Source organism: Scardinius erythrophthalmus, assembly GCF_964197995.2.
Source record: "Scardinius erythrophthalmus genome assembly, chromosome: 6".
NCBI lineage: Eukaryota > Metazoa > Chordata > Actinopteri > Cypriniformes > Leuciscidae > Scardinius > Scardinius erythrophthalmus.
This window is the reverse complement of record NC_138226.1, coordinates 8,081,594-8,099,832: the sequence shown is the minus strand read 5'-3', so window position 1 is coordinate 8,099,832 and position 18,239 is coordinate 8,081,594. Positions and strand designations below refer to the sequence as shown.

Sequence of the window (18,239 nt, the reverse complement as noted above, 5' to 3'; positions counted from 1 at the left end):
ATAGTGTTTTATGCAGTTTTCCTCAACACAAGGACCCAAGGGACCACATAAGCAGGATTATCTAGGGGAACTAATGCAAAGCATTGTCCCCAAACACCCACACTCGCATTAGAACTCAGACCAATGAGAGGATAGCACCACTACCACATATAGTATTCAGTGTCATATAGTAACACTGAATATTAATAAAGTTGTGCCCATTTTTCTCAAAGTATATAGTAAAGCATGAATATTTAAAATGAATACCTTCTCCAGCTGCCTCCTCTTCATCTTCCTCCTCATCGTCTTCATCTCCACTGCCGCCAGCGTCATCGCCAGAATCGCTGCTTCCTTCGTCAAGAATTTCTGAGGTATGAAAACAAGACAGATTAATTACATTTTTAATAAAAAAAAATAAAAAAAAGTATAATCTTTAAAATAATTTAAATGTTTTTAATTATTAAACACACAAAAACACTACAAACTGTGGTTGGTAACTTCATATGTTGGTCAGACGCAGGGTTACTAGTTTCACTTTGTATTTAGGTTTACAATTTCAATTGTGTTTTAATTTTAATGGTGCATAAATAGCTTTAATTTCATTGGTAATTTTGGAAAAAAAAAATTATATATACATTTGTATTTAGTTTCCATTCATTCACTATGGATATGAATTACATAAGATCATCAGGCATTGAAACCACAAAAAAAAAAAAACTGCATTTCTGTTTAGGTTTCATTCAAACTGACTGCACATTTATACCTCAGTATAGTTTGTTTTTGCTAACTACTTTGTTTTTATCTAACAAAAATAACCTTGGTCTTCCAAACTAACTGAATGGTTCTGGGCCAGAATAAGCTGTAAAGTACACCAGACATCATGCCGATCGTTTATTTGTCTTTAATACAGAGCCAGACAAGTTGCATTACTGTAGAGAACTCCAGTGCTGTCTAAGTCTCTATCAGTTAAAATTTCATCATTCGTTTGAATTTGACTTTAGGAAAAAGTGACAAGCGTAACAAACACACTCTGGTCTTTGCCTAGGTCCCCTGTTGGCATCTTAGGTCATAACTATGTACTGACACTTCCTTCACTGCTGAAGGATTCCATTGGTAAACGGAGTAATCATCTTCGCATCAGAGAACAAGTATCTACAATAGTTGCAATCAAGGGACAACATTTCAGCTTCCTGTACCATATGGCTGTCTCCTGTCCTTTGTACAATTAGTACACTATTAAAATTCAAATGCGCTAGCAGAGACGGTGCATCAGAGGGCATCTCTTTTAATAGGCGGTAATGAGAAGAATGGAATATGCGTATAGCTAACGAGTCATTAACTCACCCCGTTTAATTGCTTTGTACTTCTCCTCATTCTCCAGGAAGTTGGGATCCAACTTGAAGACATCTGCAAAAGGAATATTGTTGATGTAAAGCAGACATTTGTTTGCAATTACACGTTTCGCAGCAATTAAGTCAGTGCCAATGAGATGTAATCAGAGGCAATTACCCATAAAGAAAAATTTGCTGTGTATTAGTCGCATTACATAAAAAGAGCTTAATGTGATAATGGCTGTTCATGCTCCCCGAAGGCCTGCTAGTATGGATTTTCAATTAGTGCACTTTGTCTCAGAAGCCTCAGAAAAGATGCTTATCCGTAAACATCAGTACAGAGTACAGACAGAGGCTAAATATATAGAAGTGAGAGAGCAAAACCCTCAATTACACACAGACAGAACAGGAACTGCAGCCTCTGGTTTGAGAGCATGCATTCCATCGTGGGTGGCTTTAGAGAGAAGGAAGTCATCCATAATGATCATATCAAGGTAATTAGCTGCTAAACATGAGAAATTTAGGCCTGGCAGGTTAGGTGAGTGAGGTAGTGAAACTTACTCACTCAACACATTCAGTAGCAATGATGAAAGCAAGAACAGGTGGAAATAAATAATAAGAAAAACAATAAAATAAAAAACTTGAAGCATGCGTTTAATCACGACTGACACTGTTAAGAATTAAAACTACACTATAGTTCAAAAGTTTGGGGTCAGTAGTAACTTTTTTAAAGCAATAATAAATGAATGATTTTATTTAGAGGGGATGCATTGAATTGATCAAGAGTGACAGTAAAGACATTTATAATGTTATTTCCATTTCAAATAAATGCTGTTCTTTTGAAATTTCTATTCATCAAAGAATCATGAAAAAACGTTTCAGGGTTTCCACAAAAATATTAAGTAGCACAATTGTTTTCAGCATTAATAATAATAAATGTTTCTTGAGAAGCAAATCAGCATATTAGAATGATTTCTGAAGGATCATGTGACACTGTACACTGAAGTAATGATGCTGAAGGGAAGTTACACTTTAAATAAAATTACACTACATATTAATAATATTTCACAATAATACTGTTTTAACTGTATTTTTGACTAAATAAATGCTCCCTTGGTGAACATAAGAGACTTATCTAAAATCTTACCAACACCAAACTTTTGAACAGCAGTAACTAAATTCAAATTCCTTAAAAAAAACTAAAATCAGTACTTATTGAAATCCAATTCAATCAGTAGTTTACTGGAATTTCAAATCAGTGGTTGCTGAAACGGTCAAAATGACAGTTTACAGAATTTTAAATAAGTACTTTATTGAAATCTCAAAAACAATATTTATAAAGTTATATTTAGCAAAAAAAGACTGCTAAAAATACCCAAATATAAAATCAGTTGTAAATAAACATCTTAAACCAGTTTTAACTGAAATCTCAAATCAGTCATCTCTATTCATTCCAACTCCTTATATGAAGAAATGGAAAAGGTTTAAACACTCTGAAATGGCATGAATAAGTGCGGCTGGTCTTACTTAAGATGTCCTCTGTGTTGTATTCGTCCTCCAGAGGAAGCATGTGCGTGAACTGGTCCTCCTCCTCCACTAGGTCAAGCCCTTCTGGGACGATGGGGTGGTCCTTAAACCCATCCTTCCTGATGGCAAACATCACCTCAATCATGTACTGTACACGCTTATCTATCTCTGACTCATGCAAGATGTTCCTCAGACGTTCAAAGATGGCTGGAAAAAAAATGACAGTGTAGATATAACGTGAGATAAAATCCATTAAATACTGATAACTAATAAAAATATTTGAGAATGTACCATTGATGCCTCGGGGAGAGACCTCTGTCAACTTGAGACCACACTCTTTTAGAAAGCTGATGGCAACCTCCACACTGTCATCAGTGGGTCTTTCCAACAGCAGGGTTAACATCTCCAGACACAGGACTTCATGGGCCTTAGGAACAAAAAAAAAATTACAATAATACAGAACATTTAAACACCCCTACTCTACAGTCTAAACAAAAATCTGTTAAAGATCCAGAAGAACATACCACATTCTGGTTGATGAGATGAGCAACGAACTTGGACGCTGTGAGACATTGTTGCTGAAAAGATACAAGAAGAATTAGAACATTATTTAAATCACTGCTCTTTTTAGAAACCCACAGCCAGCTTCCTAAATGCTTACTTTATCATTCCTCCTGTAACCTTTTCGGAAATTGAGGATAAGTCTCTTGAGGATAAGTTCTCCGATCTGAGGAAACTTTGAGTTGATGATGGCCACCACAGCAGAGTACACATGGGTGAAGATGGGAGAGGCAGCCTGGGCCTGAAGTGTAGACCTGGCCAGAAGACCCCTGGAGAGAGACACACCAGTGTTTTGTATTTGTTCTGGTGCAACTTCACAAGATCAGCAAGGTGTGTGGAAGAAAAGCGAAAGAAGCTTCGGGAATCTACCAGCAACACTATCAAAATAGTCAGAAAATGGAGCTGAAAAGATACAACTCTTTATTTCGCCAACGCGTTTCGACGCACAGGCCTTCATCAGGGCTAAAAGATTACAGGTGCATAAAAGCTCAGTTTTGTCCACTGCACTTGTCACATGCATTTTGGAATTGATCATTTGGCCAAATGAAGATATCTTAGGAGGTAGCATAATGCTGCCCACTTTCTGAAACAGACTTTAAGCTGGGATTGTGCCTATGACGTCTTTAAACGCTGCCTATGTAGAGACAGCACACTAGGAACAAAGCCATAAATCAGTAAAGCACAAAATCAGTAGTCATTACCTGCCCCTCACAATATTCTCCTGCAGCAGCTCTTGAATAATGTTGGCAATGTTGGAAACGTTCACTTTGTTGATCAGACCATTGATGGATTTCTTCAGGGCTTCCCAGCTCATCCTCTGATACTCCAAACTGTGAAATTAAAAAGAAAAGAATGGATGAAAAACCAACTACACTGATCCCATGATGCTGTATCTCTTGAAGGAGACACGTTCAGCCTGTTAAAACAGCAGGTGATCTTGAATTTCTAATACTTGTCTTTAGTGCACCATAATAGACCATTTTAAAGGTCACAGTTTGCACAACTGTAATAGCAGGACAAAACCCTCAACGCTGTCTGCTCTCCAGTCTGTACTTCAGCACGAAACAGCATGCATGGAAAACGCTGATGGCGAGTCGTACTCGGGTTCTTGGAGAACAGCTACTCCCCCTCCCCCCCATAATTTCCTGCCCTTAGCTGCTCTTGAGACTGATCTCTGATGTATTGTCTTGATCACCTGTCTTTCAGTGTCTTGCCTCAAGCACACTCCACTCCTGCTATAGATATCCCACATCCCTAAGGGACACCTCTTTATTTCCTGGCTGGTGACCTCTATTCCCCAGCATGAGGAAATTTAATCGACCCCTTCATTGAATTCATGTGGATGCGTTTCCCACCATCAATAAATCACAATCTATTCTTATCACAATGTCTGAAAAGACTCCAAAATCAATATAGTTCAAGATGGACCAACATAGACCACCTATCTTACCCGATGATCGCTCCTCATTAGAGCTGGGCAATAAACCTAAAAATTATATTTCTATATTTTTCAGCCTTTTGACAGTATTCAATAAATACTTTAGTAATTTATCTGCTCTAAAAATGGCTTAAAGAGCGGATCATTATTAGGCATTTGAAGCCAATTAAATAAAAAATACATCCAAATGTTTTAAAGGTGCTCTAAGCGGAGGCTAGCTCGACCCTCCCTCCTCCTCATCCCGTCCCCTCCCTCTTCCTTCCATGTGTTCCTTCTTTTCCCTTTTCTTTGCTATTTGTTCATCTGAACATCATCTCTTTGGCCGTGTGTTGGCCATATCAAAATTCAAGAAACATAATTCTAACGTTAGTCGTTGTCTAGGACATCTCTCCTCTAGCTAACTTCTCTCTTCATGCTTCTCTTTCCTCCACTCCCCACACCCCCCTTCATGTACACGTGCACTAACCCCCCAACCCCCACCCCCAAATCATTCTTGTCAGTTATTGGCTGGAACACTGTTTATGTTTCGTGGTCCAGGCTGGGCCAGTTTGTTTTTGTTGCCGTTTGTGGAGCCTGGGCTGTCTACAGAGACAGAGGATGTCTACGCTTTTTTACAGTGTGTTCAGGGGACAGATAGCTAGCGGAAAGTGAAGGCCTCATTATATTTCTGCGTCGGACCTACGCCGGAGCCTATACGCCGTAGGCAACGTGTTGGTTTTAATTTATACTTCTGTGTCGTGGTCCGCGTTGACGCGCACCTAGGGAGCATGTGAAACCCCGAGGGAGGGGTTCTGGCAGACCAATCACCGCGCTTGTGTCCGCGTAGAATTGACGCGTTGTTACATTTTTGGAGAGGTGCACGTCAGGGTTCGCCGTAGGGTAAGTTCAAAAGAACAGCATTTATTTGAAATACAAATCTTTTGCAACATTATAAATGTCTTTACTGTCACTTTTGATCAAATGAATGCATTCTTGCTGAATAAAAGTATTCATTTATTTAAAAAAAAATCTTACTGACCCCAAACTTTTGATATTTTAATAGGAAACATTATGCGCTGATTCAAAATCATTTCCATTCCCTTTAGAGTTTTTAATTGATTCATTGCGATGGACAGTTTGAAATAAATAATTTCATTTAAATCTACAAAAAGTGAAACCAACCTGCTCTTGTCAGTGATCTGAGCCTGCATCATACGCAGTTTGGCCGGTGGGATGTAGGCCCCACCGGTGCGGGTCAGGATGGGGTCCAGTGCTTCCTTCCTCTTCTTCACCGGAGGCTGCTCTGTGGGAGGTTGATCATTTTTGTCTGGGGAGGCTGACCTTCCCCTCCTCCTGTGTTCCCAATCCCTCTCTCTGCTGGAGCGCCGCTCGTAACGATCCCGATCACCATAGCGTTCTCGATCACGCTCACGCTCCCTGGATCTGATGCGAGGATAGTGGAGAAAATGTCATAACTGAAAGGTGCAATTTTTTACATTTGGATGAAAAAGACAACAGCAAATTTGTCAAGAATATAATCACCCGGACCCCTCACCTACGACCCCTTCCGTAACGTTCTTGAGGAGAGCGAGATCTGGAGCGAGATCTGGAGCGAGATCTAGAGCGGGATCTTGACTGTGACCTCTTTTCATCCCTGAAATAGAGAAAAACAGCAAAGTTTTTAAGAAAGGTCTGAATTCTACATAGTTTTTTCCTAAATCAAAAATAACACAAGTTTTACCTCTCAGGTGAGGAGCTTCTTTGTCTGTTTTTGCTCTCATCGTCAGAGGCACGCTGAAACAAAAAAACACATAGACATTTTTATTGGATAGCACTGTTTAAGGTACATATAAACTAGGGCTGCACGATGGATCGCAATTTCCATATAATCGCACTTAGACCGTTTTGGCTTATCGCAATTTTGAAATTGCAAAGGCTGCGATTATAAAAGCTTGTCATTGATGTATGGCACAGTAAAGGCCTGCGTAGGCCGTGTGCCAGAAGCTAGATATTTTAGTCAAAGTTTTAAATATGGATATTTTTCTTACACTAACACATCGCTTCACTTCAGAAGGCCTTTATTAAGCCCACCCCCAGAGTCGTGTGGAGCACTTTTATCATGCATGGATGCATAATTCCGATTGTTATACGTCTGAAAGAAGAGTGTCATATACACCTAGGATGGCTTGAGGGTGAGTAAATCATGGGCTAATTTTCATTTTTGGGTGAACTATCCCTTTAACATTAGGAAAATGCTGTATGACTGTAACTCACCTTTATATGCGTAACACTACTCCTTATTTTGTGCCATACACCATCATCACTGTCGTCTTCACTGCTGTCGCTGTCTGAACCGCTGGCCCTCGCCACAGGACTGCCTGCTCGTGGACTCCCATCTCTGATGCCAGAGCCCTCAGGTTGAGCTGAACCAGAGCTACCCTCGTGTCTACCTGCTTCAGGGTTACACAACATGAAGAGCAGGTTTTCAGACCGCTGCCACCCTTCCAATTAAACCACAGTGATGAATGAACAAAGATAAAGATGGGCCAAACTTCTTTTAAAAAGAATGTCAGAGGAGAACACCTCAATTCTTGGCCATACTTAACTAGTACTGACAGTCCTCTAAATCAAGTATTCCGTTACTGTTGCATGGTACGCATGCCATCAAACCACCCAGGGGTGCATTTCCCAAAAGCGTAATTAGCCATGAAAGTTCTGTCTTTACCAGCATAGTTCAACAATTCAGTGTTTCCCAAGAATATAGCGCCAATGAACATTCACAAACAGAATCGCAAAGTTGTGTGGTTGGAACTACACCTCTAGACCTGTGGTTTAAAGCATAGTTTCTTGTTAGTATTGTAAGGGAAACAGGTCAATTTAGCTCAAAGAAAATTATTCATTAATTTATAGGGCATTTGAAAGAATCACTACTTTTACTTAAACGGCCCGTAACTATCTCGCTGTGTCTGGATTGAGGTCTTGGGGGCCAATCACGTTGGCGTGTTGGCGGATAAATGGGATACGGAGTCTTTCTCGTGGCTGAAGCTTTTAAGGCGTTAAAAGGTTGTTGCTAAACTTTGCGAAAACTTAACTTAGACACAGGACTCAATGGAAAAAAATAAAACTAAGTAAAAGAAAGAAAAGTGAGACAAGAGTAGTTGAGATGGCTTGAATGAAGCTGTTAACCCATTTTCTCTGATCTTGCTCTGCGGTCTTTGTCTACTCATCTAAAGCTTTGTTCGTGTCTTAAGATTCAGAAGAGGTCTGACCAATTAGACTCGGTATTTAGTTCAGAGATTGCTGTTTCTCCTCCTCCTCTCACCATAAATGACATGTTATCTGTGGTCTCTTAACTTCCTGCTCTAAGCAGAGAGTACAGTTTAGACATGATTCCTATTATAAGAATACAATACATTTTACACAGATTTCATTCAAGTCATCTTCAGAGTTATGAACAGAGACACCCACTGGTACCAAACAAGGCACACTTTCAATCAGCCATTCAAAAGTTATAATAATTGCGTGAATTATGTGTGATCTAAGCATCATATTCACATATATAAGTTGTACACGATATAGAATTATGCAGTCGAATGATGTTTGATTATAAGTCCGTCTAGCATTGTTTTGAATGATGTGATGCATTTTATATGTAAAAAAACCAAACATCTATTTTGTTTTTCCTGTGGAATTTAATCATGTTTAATCAAGGAGTTCATTCAAAGGTCTTTAAGAAGAAAAAGGTCTGTTTTGGATCTTTTGTCTTGGGGATAGAAAAAAAACTCTGGCATTATCTTTGTGGGGCTCAAACTGTGCCATCTCCGAACCAACCCATCTTTTACAAAATAACTAACATTGGCAACATTCTTCCTTTTGCAAGGCTCATCTCTTTGATGCTTGCATGGCCATAAAGTACTTAGCTGGGGGTTTCTCTAGTTGGGATTATCACTTCACAAGGTTTGTAGCTTCGACTGGATGGCGCCCACTTCATTTATGGTCCTAGATCGTTCTGTTCGAACGAATCATCTCTGTCCGATCTGCTCTCATATCCTACAGTATGGCATGAGGACTCAAATCGATCATGCTCGAGCAAATAATAAACTACCATAAGCTCCAGTTTCTCCAATGATGCATCATACCTTTGTGGTTAAGCAGCGAGTTATGGCGGTGTTCGGGAAACGCACTCCATGCTTGGAGTCAAAGACTGATTTACATTTCTATTTAAGAATGATTCAGTCGATGATTCTCCCAAATCTGAAGTGACATTCAAACCAACAGAATCCAATAACTGAGCACTGAATCAGTGCCGGGGAGCATAAAAGCCCATGAAATAATCATAAAGAGCAGATCATTCTGCCGAGCTCACGACTGGGCCTGTGACTCAACACCTGCTGTTTTCCTGCAGATCCTTTTGTCAGTTCAGACACAGGCACCAAAGAAAGAGAACAAAAACAGTGAAGCTTTTATCAATGCAGTTTTCACTCTTCTTTCGAAGGCATTTACGATAATGACTTATCACAACACGCACACAACAGTACAGAGGTTTAAAAATGAATGATGGGAAGAATATTGTTAAATGATCTTGAAATGCGTAATTGCTGCAGTCGCAGTGTGAAATGGCTCCCAGACAGCTGGTAACATTTCCCAATATGGAGCTCAATCTCTGCGGCAGCTTCGCTCTTAATGTCGAGCACAAAAATGGTGCTATTAATCACGATTAAAAACTGTAATATACAGCCGTAAATTTAATATATTTTCAAATGTTATCTATTCCTGTGATGGCAAAGCTACACTTTCAGCATCTGTACTCTAGTCTTAAGTGTCACATGATCCTTCAGAAATCATCCTAATATGACGATCTAGTGCTCAAGAAACGTTTTTATATTACTATTTAAGTTGATAACAGTTGTGATGCTTAATATTTTTGTGGAAACTGTGATAAATTCTTTTCCGAAATCTGATGAATAGAAAGTTTAAAATAGAAATATTTTGTAAAAAAATGCCTTTACTGCGCTGACAACACGCTGTACAAGTACAGTTGAAGTGAGAGATGCTGCGACCCTGTGGTCTCCTAGACAACTGCTTTTCCTATTGGAGAGACAAGTCAGACGTGACATTCTTGCGGGTTTTGTTTTTCAATATTACGTTGGATAAAAGAACACACTAAATTGCATTTCCAAATGTGAAATGTGCTGGCCTTATACATATTGACCACTGAATAACACAGCTTCCTAATAGGTGACGTGCCCCTAGGTTTTTTTTAGGACAAATTATAAAAATCAGACTTGGGAAAGTATCCTTGTGCAGGTTTCAGGAGGCTGGAGGACGCTTGTGTTGCTTTCGCTCGGGCAGATTTTGGATGTGCAACAGCTCAGCAGAAGGGATGATTGAAAGCATTTTATGGATGATAACACGGACTATGAGAGCTAGTGAAGTGAGACTGTTAGTGATGAGCTCCAGAGACTAGGGAGCAATAGATCAGATAAAGAGGCAGGAGCAGCGAGGTTACACGCGTCTGCAGCGCTACTTTGAGGCCGGATGCAGATGAGCCCTGAGATAAAGAGACCTCTATGGGAAAACACTGATTATTGATTTGACAATGTCGTAGAAGAGTGCTTTTAGAGACACCCGAGGCATATAGTAGCATAATATTAACACATACACTACCGTTCAAAAGTTTGGAGTCAGTAAGATTTTATTAAATAAATGAATACTTGTATTCAGGAAGGATGCATTAAATTTATCAAAAGTGACAAATCTTTTGTAACATTAGGTCAATTATTTTTAAATAAATGCATGAAAGAATCCTGAAAAAAAAAATGTATGACATTTTCCACATAAATATTAAGCAGCACAACTGTTTTCGATTATTGAGCAGAAAATCAGCATATTAGAATGATTTCTGAAGGAGTGTGTGACACTGAACACTGTAGTGATGATGGTGAATAGGCTAAATTACTAAAATAGAACACTGTTATTATAAATTGCAAATAATTTTTACTGTATTTATGGCTGTATGCAGCCTTAGTAAGCATATGAATTCAAAAACCCGTACTGACCCCACAATTTTGAAAGTTCAAAAGTTCAAACATGAAGCATTGTTTTCCACACCAACATCCAATGTCAGGATGTAATGTAATATAATTCATAACAATAAGCATAAATATCTTTACAATTCTGAATCTTATCCATCACAAAAAGGAAAGGCTCGCATCTAAGACTTTCACGATTATGACATTTTGGCTGGCAATGCATTTTTATTTCCTTAGACACTAAAAACTAATATCATACAGGGTAGGCTGTCCATTAATGTACTTTCTGAATAAAAACATTGCCTAATATCATTTAAAGCAGGATATTCTAATAAAATACTCTTTACAGTCAAGGAAGACTTAAAGGCAATCACATAAAGGCAATTCTTCCCTTTCAATAAATATACATGAGTAAGTCTAGTGTGACCAATTCAATCTGATAAAGACAGTCGTTGGTATAAACAAGCCTTTTGTTCGAGGTCATTTTTCACATCAACTGAAACGCTCTAGCTACACAAACCGCATGTTCACCCACAACAGGTGCGTCTACAGTGAAGCATTACTTTGTCGTCGTGTTTGTCCTTGTGCTGACTTAGGGAATGTTGGAAGTAGGTCTCAGCTGTGAGGTAACAAGCAGGCTTATGTGCCAATTTAGTGCTGAGGCAACAGTATTCCGGTCATCAGAAGTACGGTTTGTTCTACTGGAGTTAAACTTTAGATTATTTTTAACCATAATATTCAGAGGATATAGGGTCAGTGGCATTATGATTTAAAGGGACAGTTCAGCCAAAAGGAATTATGTCATAATTTACTCACTTTTATGTTGTTCCAACCCAATATATGACTATATTTTTGTGTGTTTTTGTCCACATAATGAAAGTCAATGGGGTGTAATGTTGTTCTGGACTCCATTGGCTTTCATTGTAAGGACAAAAACACACAAAAAAGAAAGTCATATAGGGTCATATTGTTCTTGTTTTACAGAACAATGAAGGTGAATACACAACAGAAATGTAATTTTTTGGGTAAAAAAAAAAACACTATAAAGAATGTTGTTGTAATGCTACTTAGTATGTGACTATTGCTTGAATCCTACAGAACCAAACAAAATCAAAAGGACAAGCTCACCAACAACCCTTTTGCGTTCATCACCATCACTGTCTCCATTCTCAGATGAACTTGTGCTGGCCTTTCTCTGTTGCTGCTCCATTTCCCTTGGGCTGGGCGGCTGGAAGAAAGTGAGGACATAGAATAAGAACTGGTGCAGTAAAGTACAAGTACAGTAGGTCTAAGTGTACGTGTGTGTGCAGTAGTGGCAGTGTGCTAGCAAAGAAGGACAATGGCAAAGGAATGATTTCTAAATAAAGACCAAAATCTGTGTCATTGTACAGCCCTGCTTATACCTTGTACATTTGTCTCAGGTGATCAGACAAGAAGTGAAAAATATTGCTATTCACATCTTGTATTAACATGCATATGTGTCCTGTGACCGCTTGAGTATGAATTTTGAGTTGATGGTCACTGATGACTTCTGAATGTCGTTTGAGCTAATGGGAAAACATTTTTGACTCAATTTACACCTCTATTTAAGATGAATATCTACATAATTATTGCACACTAATATTATTACTATCTATTATTCTACTGATTATTAAATGGGGTATTGTGGAAATTTGATTAATCATGGAAAGGGAAAATTAAATTTGTTATAAAAATTTTATTTTATAAACTGAATTTAAAAGAGCTGAAAAAAAAATCTAAAATTAAATAAATTAAAAAAACCTCAAAGACAATAGATGTTGCCTTAGCAACAGACTGAAAAAAATTAGTTTAAGTTACTCAAATTAGAAAAACTCAAATTACAATAAATTAAAGCTAAAAAGAAATGTGAAAAAAATGACTTCATTTTAAATATTTTTTTCCTCAGAATGGTCTGCATTTTTTCCCAGCTGCAGCTTAAAAATATTGATCACTCTTCAAGCCAATCAATTGTAGTATCTATTGGACCAGTATGGTTTTATTTAACATAAATGCATAATGTTATTTTTGTATTATCATGATGCATGTCTTATCTACATGTCTATGCACTTTGTGGTGAATTGTTTTCAGTCTAACTCTGTATTGATAGTTCTTGCATGGACATGTGCTTTATTACTAAGTGCTCATTACAAAATACTATATTATAAAAACAAAATGTATTTAAAGGGATAGTTCACTCAAAAATGGAAATTCTGACAATTGTCTCACCTTCAGATCATTCCAAACCTTTATGACTTTCTTTCTTCTGTGAAACATAAAAGAAGATATTTTGAGAACCTTTTTTTTCCGTCCATACAATGGATGTTAATGGGCTACAGTGTTTTCTGGTTCCCAGCGTTCTTCAAAATATCTTCTTTTGTGTTAACAGAAGAAGGAAATTCATACCAGTTTGCAACAACATGATGATGAGTATGATGACAAAATGTTCTTTTTTGGATGAACTATCCCTTTAAGAGTTGTGACCAGAATAGCTTAGCCTTAGATGTTAATATCAAACGAGCATTATTTTACAAAATAACCAAGAACAAATGACAGCATTTAAACACTTCTGACAGTTATACAGCATTTTGCAGTAGAGAGGTAAACTTCAATTACAAGCAGCACTGAGAAATAATCAGACGATCTATCAGTGAACTAACATCTGGATCTGCAGCAAAGGCATGACTCTCTCCCAGAAGCCGTAAAGCATCGCTCTCTCAATTCGATTTCCCTGAATATGCCACTGACAGCTGCCACTGCCACCGTTTCAATCAAAATTCAATTTGCTGTTTCAGCAGGACGGGCTGTGGGCAGGAAGCAGATTTGTTTTCTGGGGGTGTTGATAATGCGAAACTCTTCATGCTGTTCCTGCATCGGCCTCAGACGGATACGGGACACTCAAAGAATAGCCATGAGCTTGCTTTCCTCCATAAAAAACAACAACAAAAAAACAACATCCTCAGTCGACATCCTATCTGTTCCCACTGAGCCTAATCCCAGGCCGAACGCAGTGGGCGGCTCGAGTGATTTCTGCAAGCTTATGGGAAACTGGTCTTTCAAACATGGATCTGCCATTCAGCAGGTAGGCTGGTATTTCAGAGTTACACATACACTGAGAATGCTGAGCGCTCGAGGAATAAATCATTCAGAAACACAGTGCCTGTCCGACATCAAAAAAAGGATAATAAGTGAGAGAGCGGACTGAGAGCCATATCAGCACTTTGTATAAACCCCAAAAAAAGCTTGACTGGAGTTTCTTTCAGTGCCAATGAATGAAGAGCTTTCTTGATATTATTGCAGGAGTAAATAAGAAAAATAATAAAAAAAAAAAAAAAACATCACAGGAACTAATCGATAGCTGGATCATGGTTTAAACCAGGGGTGTCCAATCCTGCTCCTGGAGGGCCAGAAGAGCTGCACGATTAATCATTAAATGATTCGGCTATGTCTATTAAACCTTTGACTAAATCACACTGGAACGTTCAAATCTGTATTGGCGCTGCTGCTGACCCAGAGGAAGCAGTTGTCATGTGTAGTTGTCTTTTCAACCACACACAGTATCATTATTACTGTCCTACATATTCATATTATCACTGAAGTACTGTGATAAAAGTTCTATGGAAGTGATCAAAATAGAGCAAATCACCTTTTGAAAGCAACTTTTATTATTGATTATTGATTACATCGTCACACCAGCAGGTGGTGACAAGTGACAGTAAAAAATGTATTTGTCATTGAATCATTCATTTAAGAGATTTGTTCAAAAATGCTGATTCATTCAGTAATAAGTCATTGAATCTAATCATTTAGGTTTATATATATATATAATTCAAATTAAAACATTTTAAATTGTCTGCAGCAATTAACTAGTAAATTAAGTAATTTTGTTTGGCTGTCTGTTAAGAATCGTGACGTCTATTTGGAAAAAAAAAAGTTTAGCTCCAAAACAGTTGCCTGAAAGTTTCTACAGATCTTGAAGACTGTGACTAGCTGGTTCATGTGTGTTGAACTGGGGCAAGAGCTAAACTCTAACCTGTTAGATCAATAAAGAAACAAAATAACATAAAAATACAGAGCTGGATGCATCCTAAACAAGTCAAGAAATCAAAGAACTTGTTCTTAAAGGGTTAGTTCACCCAAAATTGCAAATTCTGTCATCAATTACTCACATTCATATTGTTTCAACCAATAATTTTAATAAAATTAGAGAAGTTTCTGTCCCTACATTTAAGTCTATTCACCTAAAACTCTGACGCTTCAACATGTTCATAAAGAGATTGTAAAAGAAGTCCATTTGAATCCATTTTGGAAAGACATAAGAGTGAGTAATCTAATTGATGACAGAATTTTCATTTTTGAGTGAACTAGGCTAACCTTTAAGGTTTGTAAAGCAAGTTTAATTTAATACAATTAAATTATGCATAATGCATTATGTTATTACTTTTAATGTTTCAAGTCATTTTAGTATCATTTATGTAAAATTAATATTTTCGTTATCTTTACATCTAGCTCCAATTACAGAGAGTCTAAAAGTCACCTTCATTTATATAGCGCTTTATACAAAAAAATATTTTTTTTTTTTTAAATTATGAATTTCAGCTGTTATTCAGATAAGTGTTGATTCAGTTCTGTTGTAAAGATCATCAATTATTAAATTAGTTAAAAAAAAGCAGTTCTGCAAAAATTATGTCATCGTCCAGCTCAGTTCAGTTCTCATCCAACAGCGTCAGTACAGTCAGATCAATAATATTGCTGAATATTATGTAGAATACCTTTCATTGGTCCAGTTTAAGTACTTAATTCACTGGATTATTAGACATTACCACATGAATATTTAACATGTATTGTTCTTTCATTATAAATAACTATATAATGATATATACACCACTTTTTTTATTACATTTATTTTTAAAGAAATATTAATATTTGTATTCAGCAAGGATGCATTCAACTGATCAAAAGTGAAAGGACACTATAACCATACAAAATATTTCTGTTTCAAATAAATACAGTTTTTTATTTTCCATATATCAAAAACCGATCACAGTTTCTACAAAAATAAGCAGTTTTCAACACTGATAATAAGTTTCTTGAGCAGCAAATTATCACATTAAAATAATTTCTGAAGGATCATGTGACACTAATGTCTGGAGTAATGATGCTGGAAATTTAGCTTTGCCATCACAAGAATAAATTATGTTTAAAATATTATTTATTACAGTTTATTATTTCTGTTTTTTTTATCAAATAAATGCAGCCTTAATGAGCATTAGAGACGCATTTAAAAAATCTTAACCTTAAACTTTTGCACTGTAGTGTTTCAGTACTGTGGAACAAACATAGTCATGATGTGACATTAGATAGTCTCACTGTGGACCCCTAGTTTGATGATGTTTTTAAGAGTCCTACAAGAACAGTGTACAAACAAGCGAAATTAAAACAATAAAACACTTTAACATAGTCTGTGCCAAGCTATTCAATTAAGGGCATTCGGTAACTTAGTTTGTTAATCACATAAGGACAATGTCTGTTTTTATTCACATTCAAACAGTTTTGTCAAGTCAAAAGGCTTTGAAACGACATGAACTCATAAGTAAATAAAACATTGCATGAAGAAGTGCCAGGAAAATATAAGGACGTTAGCATACACAAATTATACGATAACGTATAAATGGATCTTCTCATAATGAAATATAACCTGCAATATGAGAACATTCATTTAAAAATACCAATTATTTCATCAAACCCTTCCATAACTGTCTACGATTGTAATCTGATTGTTTTCAAATGGATTCCCACTACTATATATGAAACAATTAGACCTAGTTAGTAAATAAGATGGCTATATGTTGCTTAACAATTTTTAGAAAACACAGAACATGTCTAAAAATATATGTTTTTGTGACTTGATCACATGTTATGGTTTATAGCCTTGTTCTTTAAATAACTAGTGTAGGGAACTTAGCCTAACTTCACTAAGAGAGAATCAAGGGACTCATAAATGACTAGAGTGTAGCTGTATGAAACAACATACGTGTTTATTGAGTGTTTATAACCATGTTACACACAACTGATCTCACACAGACTAAAGCAGCGCCATCTGCTCCATGTGTGCAGGCCTTCCTCGTAAAATCCAGCTAAACATATCTTTAACCCACTTTAAACGGCCTTTCGCAGTCAAACATACATACTACTGTTTTACCGCGGTTGATTGATGATGTCCCTACCTCGTTTCTGGATGTAGGACTCATATTCAACACCGTCTTGGACTCGTTTGCCTCGGCTGCCATCTTTCCCGCCGTCTTCCGGAAGTGATGCTACGGATGCCCGCGAGGTTCCAAAGGGGAGCAAAACGCGTTTTCGTCAACAGCCACACTGCATTACTGAGCATATGCTGGATGATTATCACTGATAGGAAAAAAATACTTAACTCAGGAAACACGTCTTGATATTATTATATTAATGTCTTGAGGCTAATTTAATGCTTTGTCCAGGCCAGGGAAAAGTAACAGAAATGTAATGATTAATTAGATTAATTACTTTTTTTACATATATTGTTTCCAGGAATCACAGGTGTATGTCTGATTTCTCAGTTAGTGTGAGTACTTTATCTTAGAACAGCCATCAAATTAATATTTGTGTGTGTGTGTGTGTGTGTGTGTGTGTGTGTGTGTGTGTGTGTGTGTGTGTGTGTGTGTGTGTGTGTGTGTGTGTGTGTGTGTGATATGTAATTTGATGGTGTAGTGTGATGTTTCTTAATCCAAATTCTCCACAAAAATAAATAAATAAATAAATAAAATTCCTTTTTTTATTTTATTATTATTATTATTATTACAAATTGTATCCATTTATTATGGGGAAGTTTAAAAGTAAGTTACAAGCCTAAAACAAAGGGATTTAGTTTAATTTACCTTTTACAAACTTTAATTATAATTTATGATTTGAAACTTTTTAAAGTAAATTCTTCTTTAAAATGATCATCTAATCATGCTATTAGTGTTATTCTGTTTGTGTTATTCCCTTTTTATGATGACACCTCCTCTGTACGTTTTCAAAATAGTTAGCAATACAAGCAAAGAAAAAAAGCATCTAATAATATTATGAACATCATTCTCGTTAAACTGATTTTATTGGGAATGATTATTCCTTTTATGAAAGAAAACATGAATATATTGTTATCCTTTGAAAATGAATCTGAGGTTTAAAGCCATTGTGCATAAATTGTGTGAAGTATAAATATACTATAATGCCCTTTTCAATTCTATTTTTGTAGGTCACCTTTGCAAATCACATCAGTAAGTGCTTTCTCACAGAGACATCACTGACCTGGATCATTTCCTTTCTCTCATCATAATAGCACATGAAAAAGTCCCT

The 18,239-nt window shown here is 36.9% G+C and overlaps 1 protein-coding gene across 2 annotated transcripts in view; it reads right to left on the bottom strand.

Moving 5' to 3' along the window:
* cwc22 (CWC22 spliceosome associated protein homolog) overlaps positions 1-17,244 on the bottom strand; it is a 48,170-nt gene extending 30,926 nt beyond the window's left edge. Inside the window, exons 1-13 of one of the 2 annotated variants that reach the window (XM_081367500.1) lie at positions 17,093-17,244; positions 11,976-12,075; positions 7,090-7,268; positions 6,557-6,609; positions 6,371-6,469; positions 5,998-6,258; positions 4,100-4,228; positions 3,499-3,667; positions 3,362-3,415; positions 3,129-3,264; positions 2,838-3,044; positions 1,324-1,386; positions 247-345 (exon numbers count right to left, since the gene is read on the bottom strand). In XM_081367500.1, the coding sequence (XP_081223626.1) occupies positions 247-345; positions 1,324-1,386; positions 2,838-3,044; positions 3,129-3,264; positions 3,362-3,415; positions 3,499-3,667; positions 4,100-4,228; positions 5,998-6,258; positions 6,371-6,469; positions 6,557-6,609; positions 7,090-7,268; positions 11,976-12,075; positions 17,093-17,155 (1,612 nt within the window). In that variant the 5' untranslated portion in view covers positions 17,156-17,244. The remainder of the gene's footprint in view (positions 1-246; positions 346-1,323; positions 1,387-2,837; positions 3,045-3,128; positions 3,265-3,361; positions 3,416-3,498; positions 3,668-4,099; positions 4,229-5,997; positions 6,259-6,370; positions 6,470-6,556; positions 6,610-7,089; positions 7,269-11,975; positions 12,076-17,092) is intronic. The other variant, XM_081367501.1, reaches the window with a different exon arrangement.
* Positions 17,245-18,239: the final 995 nt, after the last annotated feature.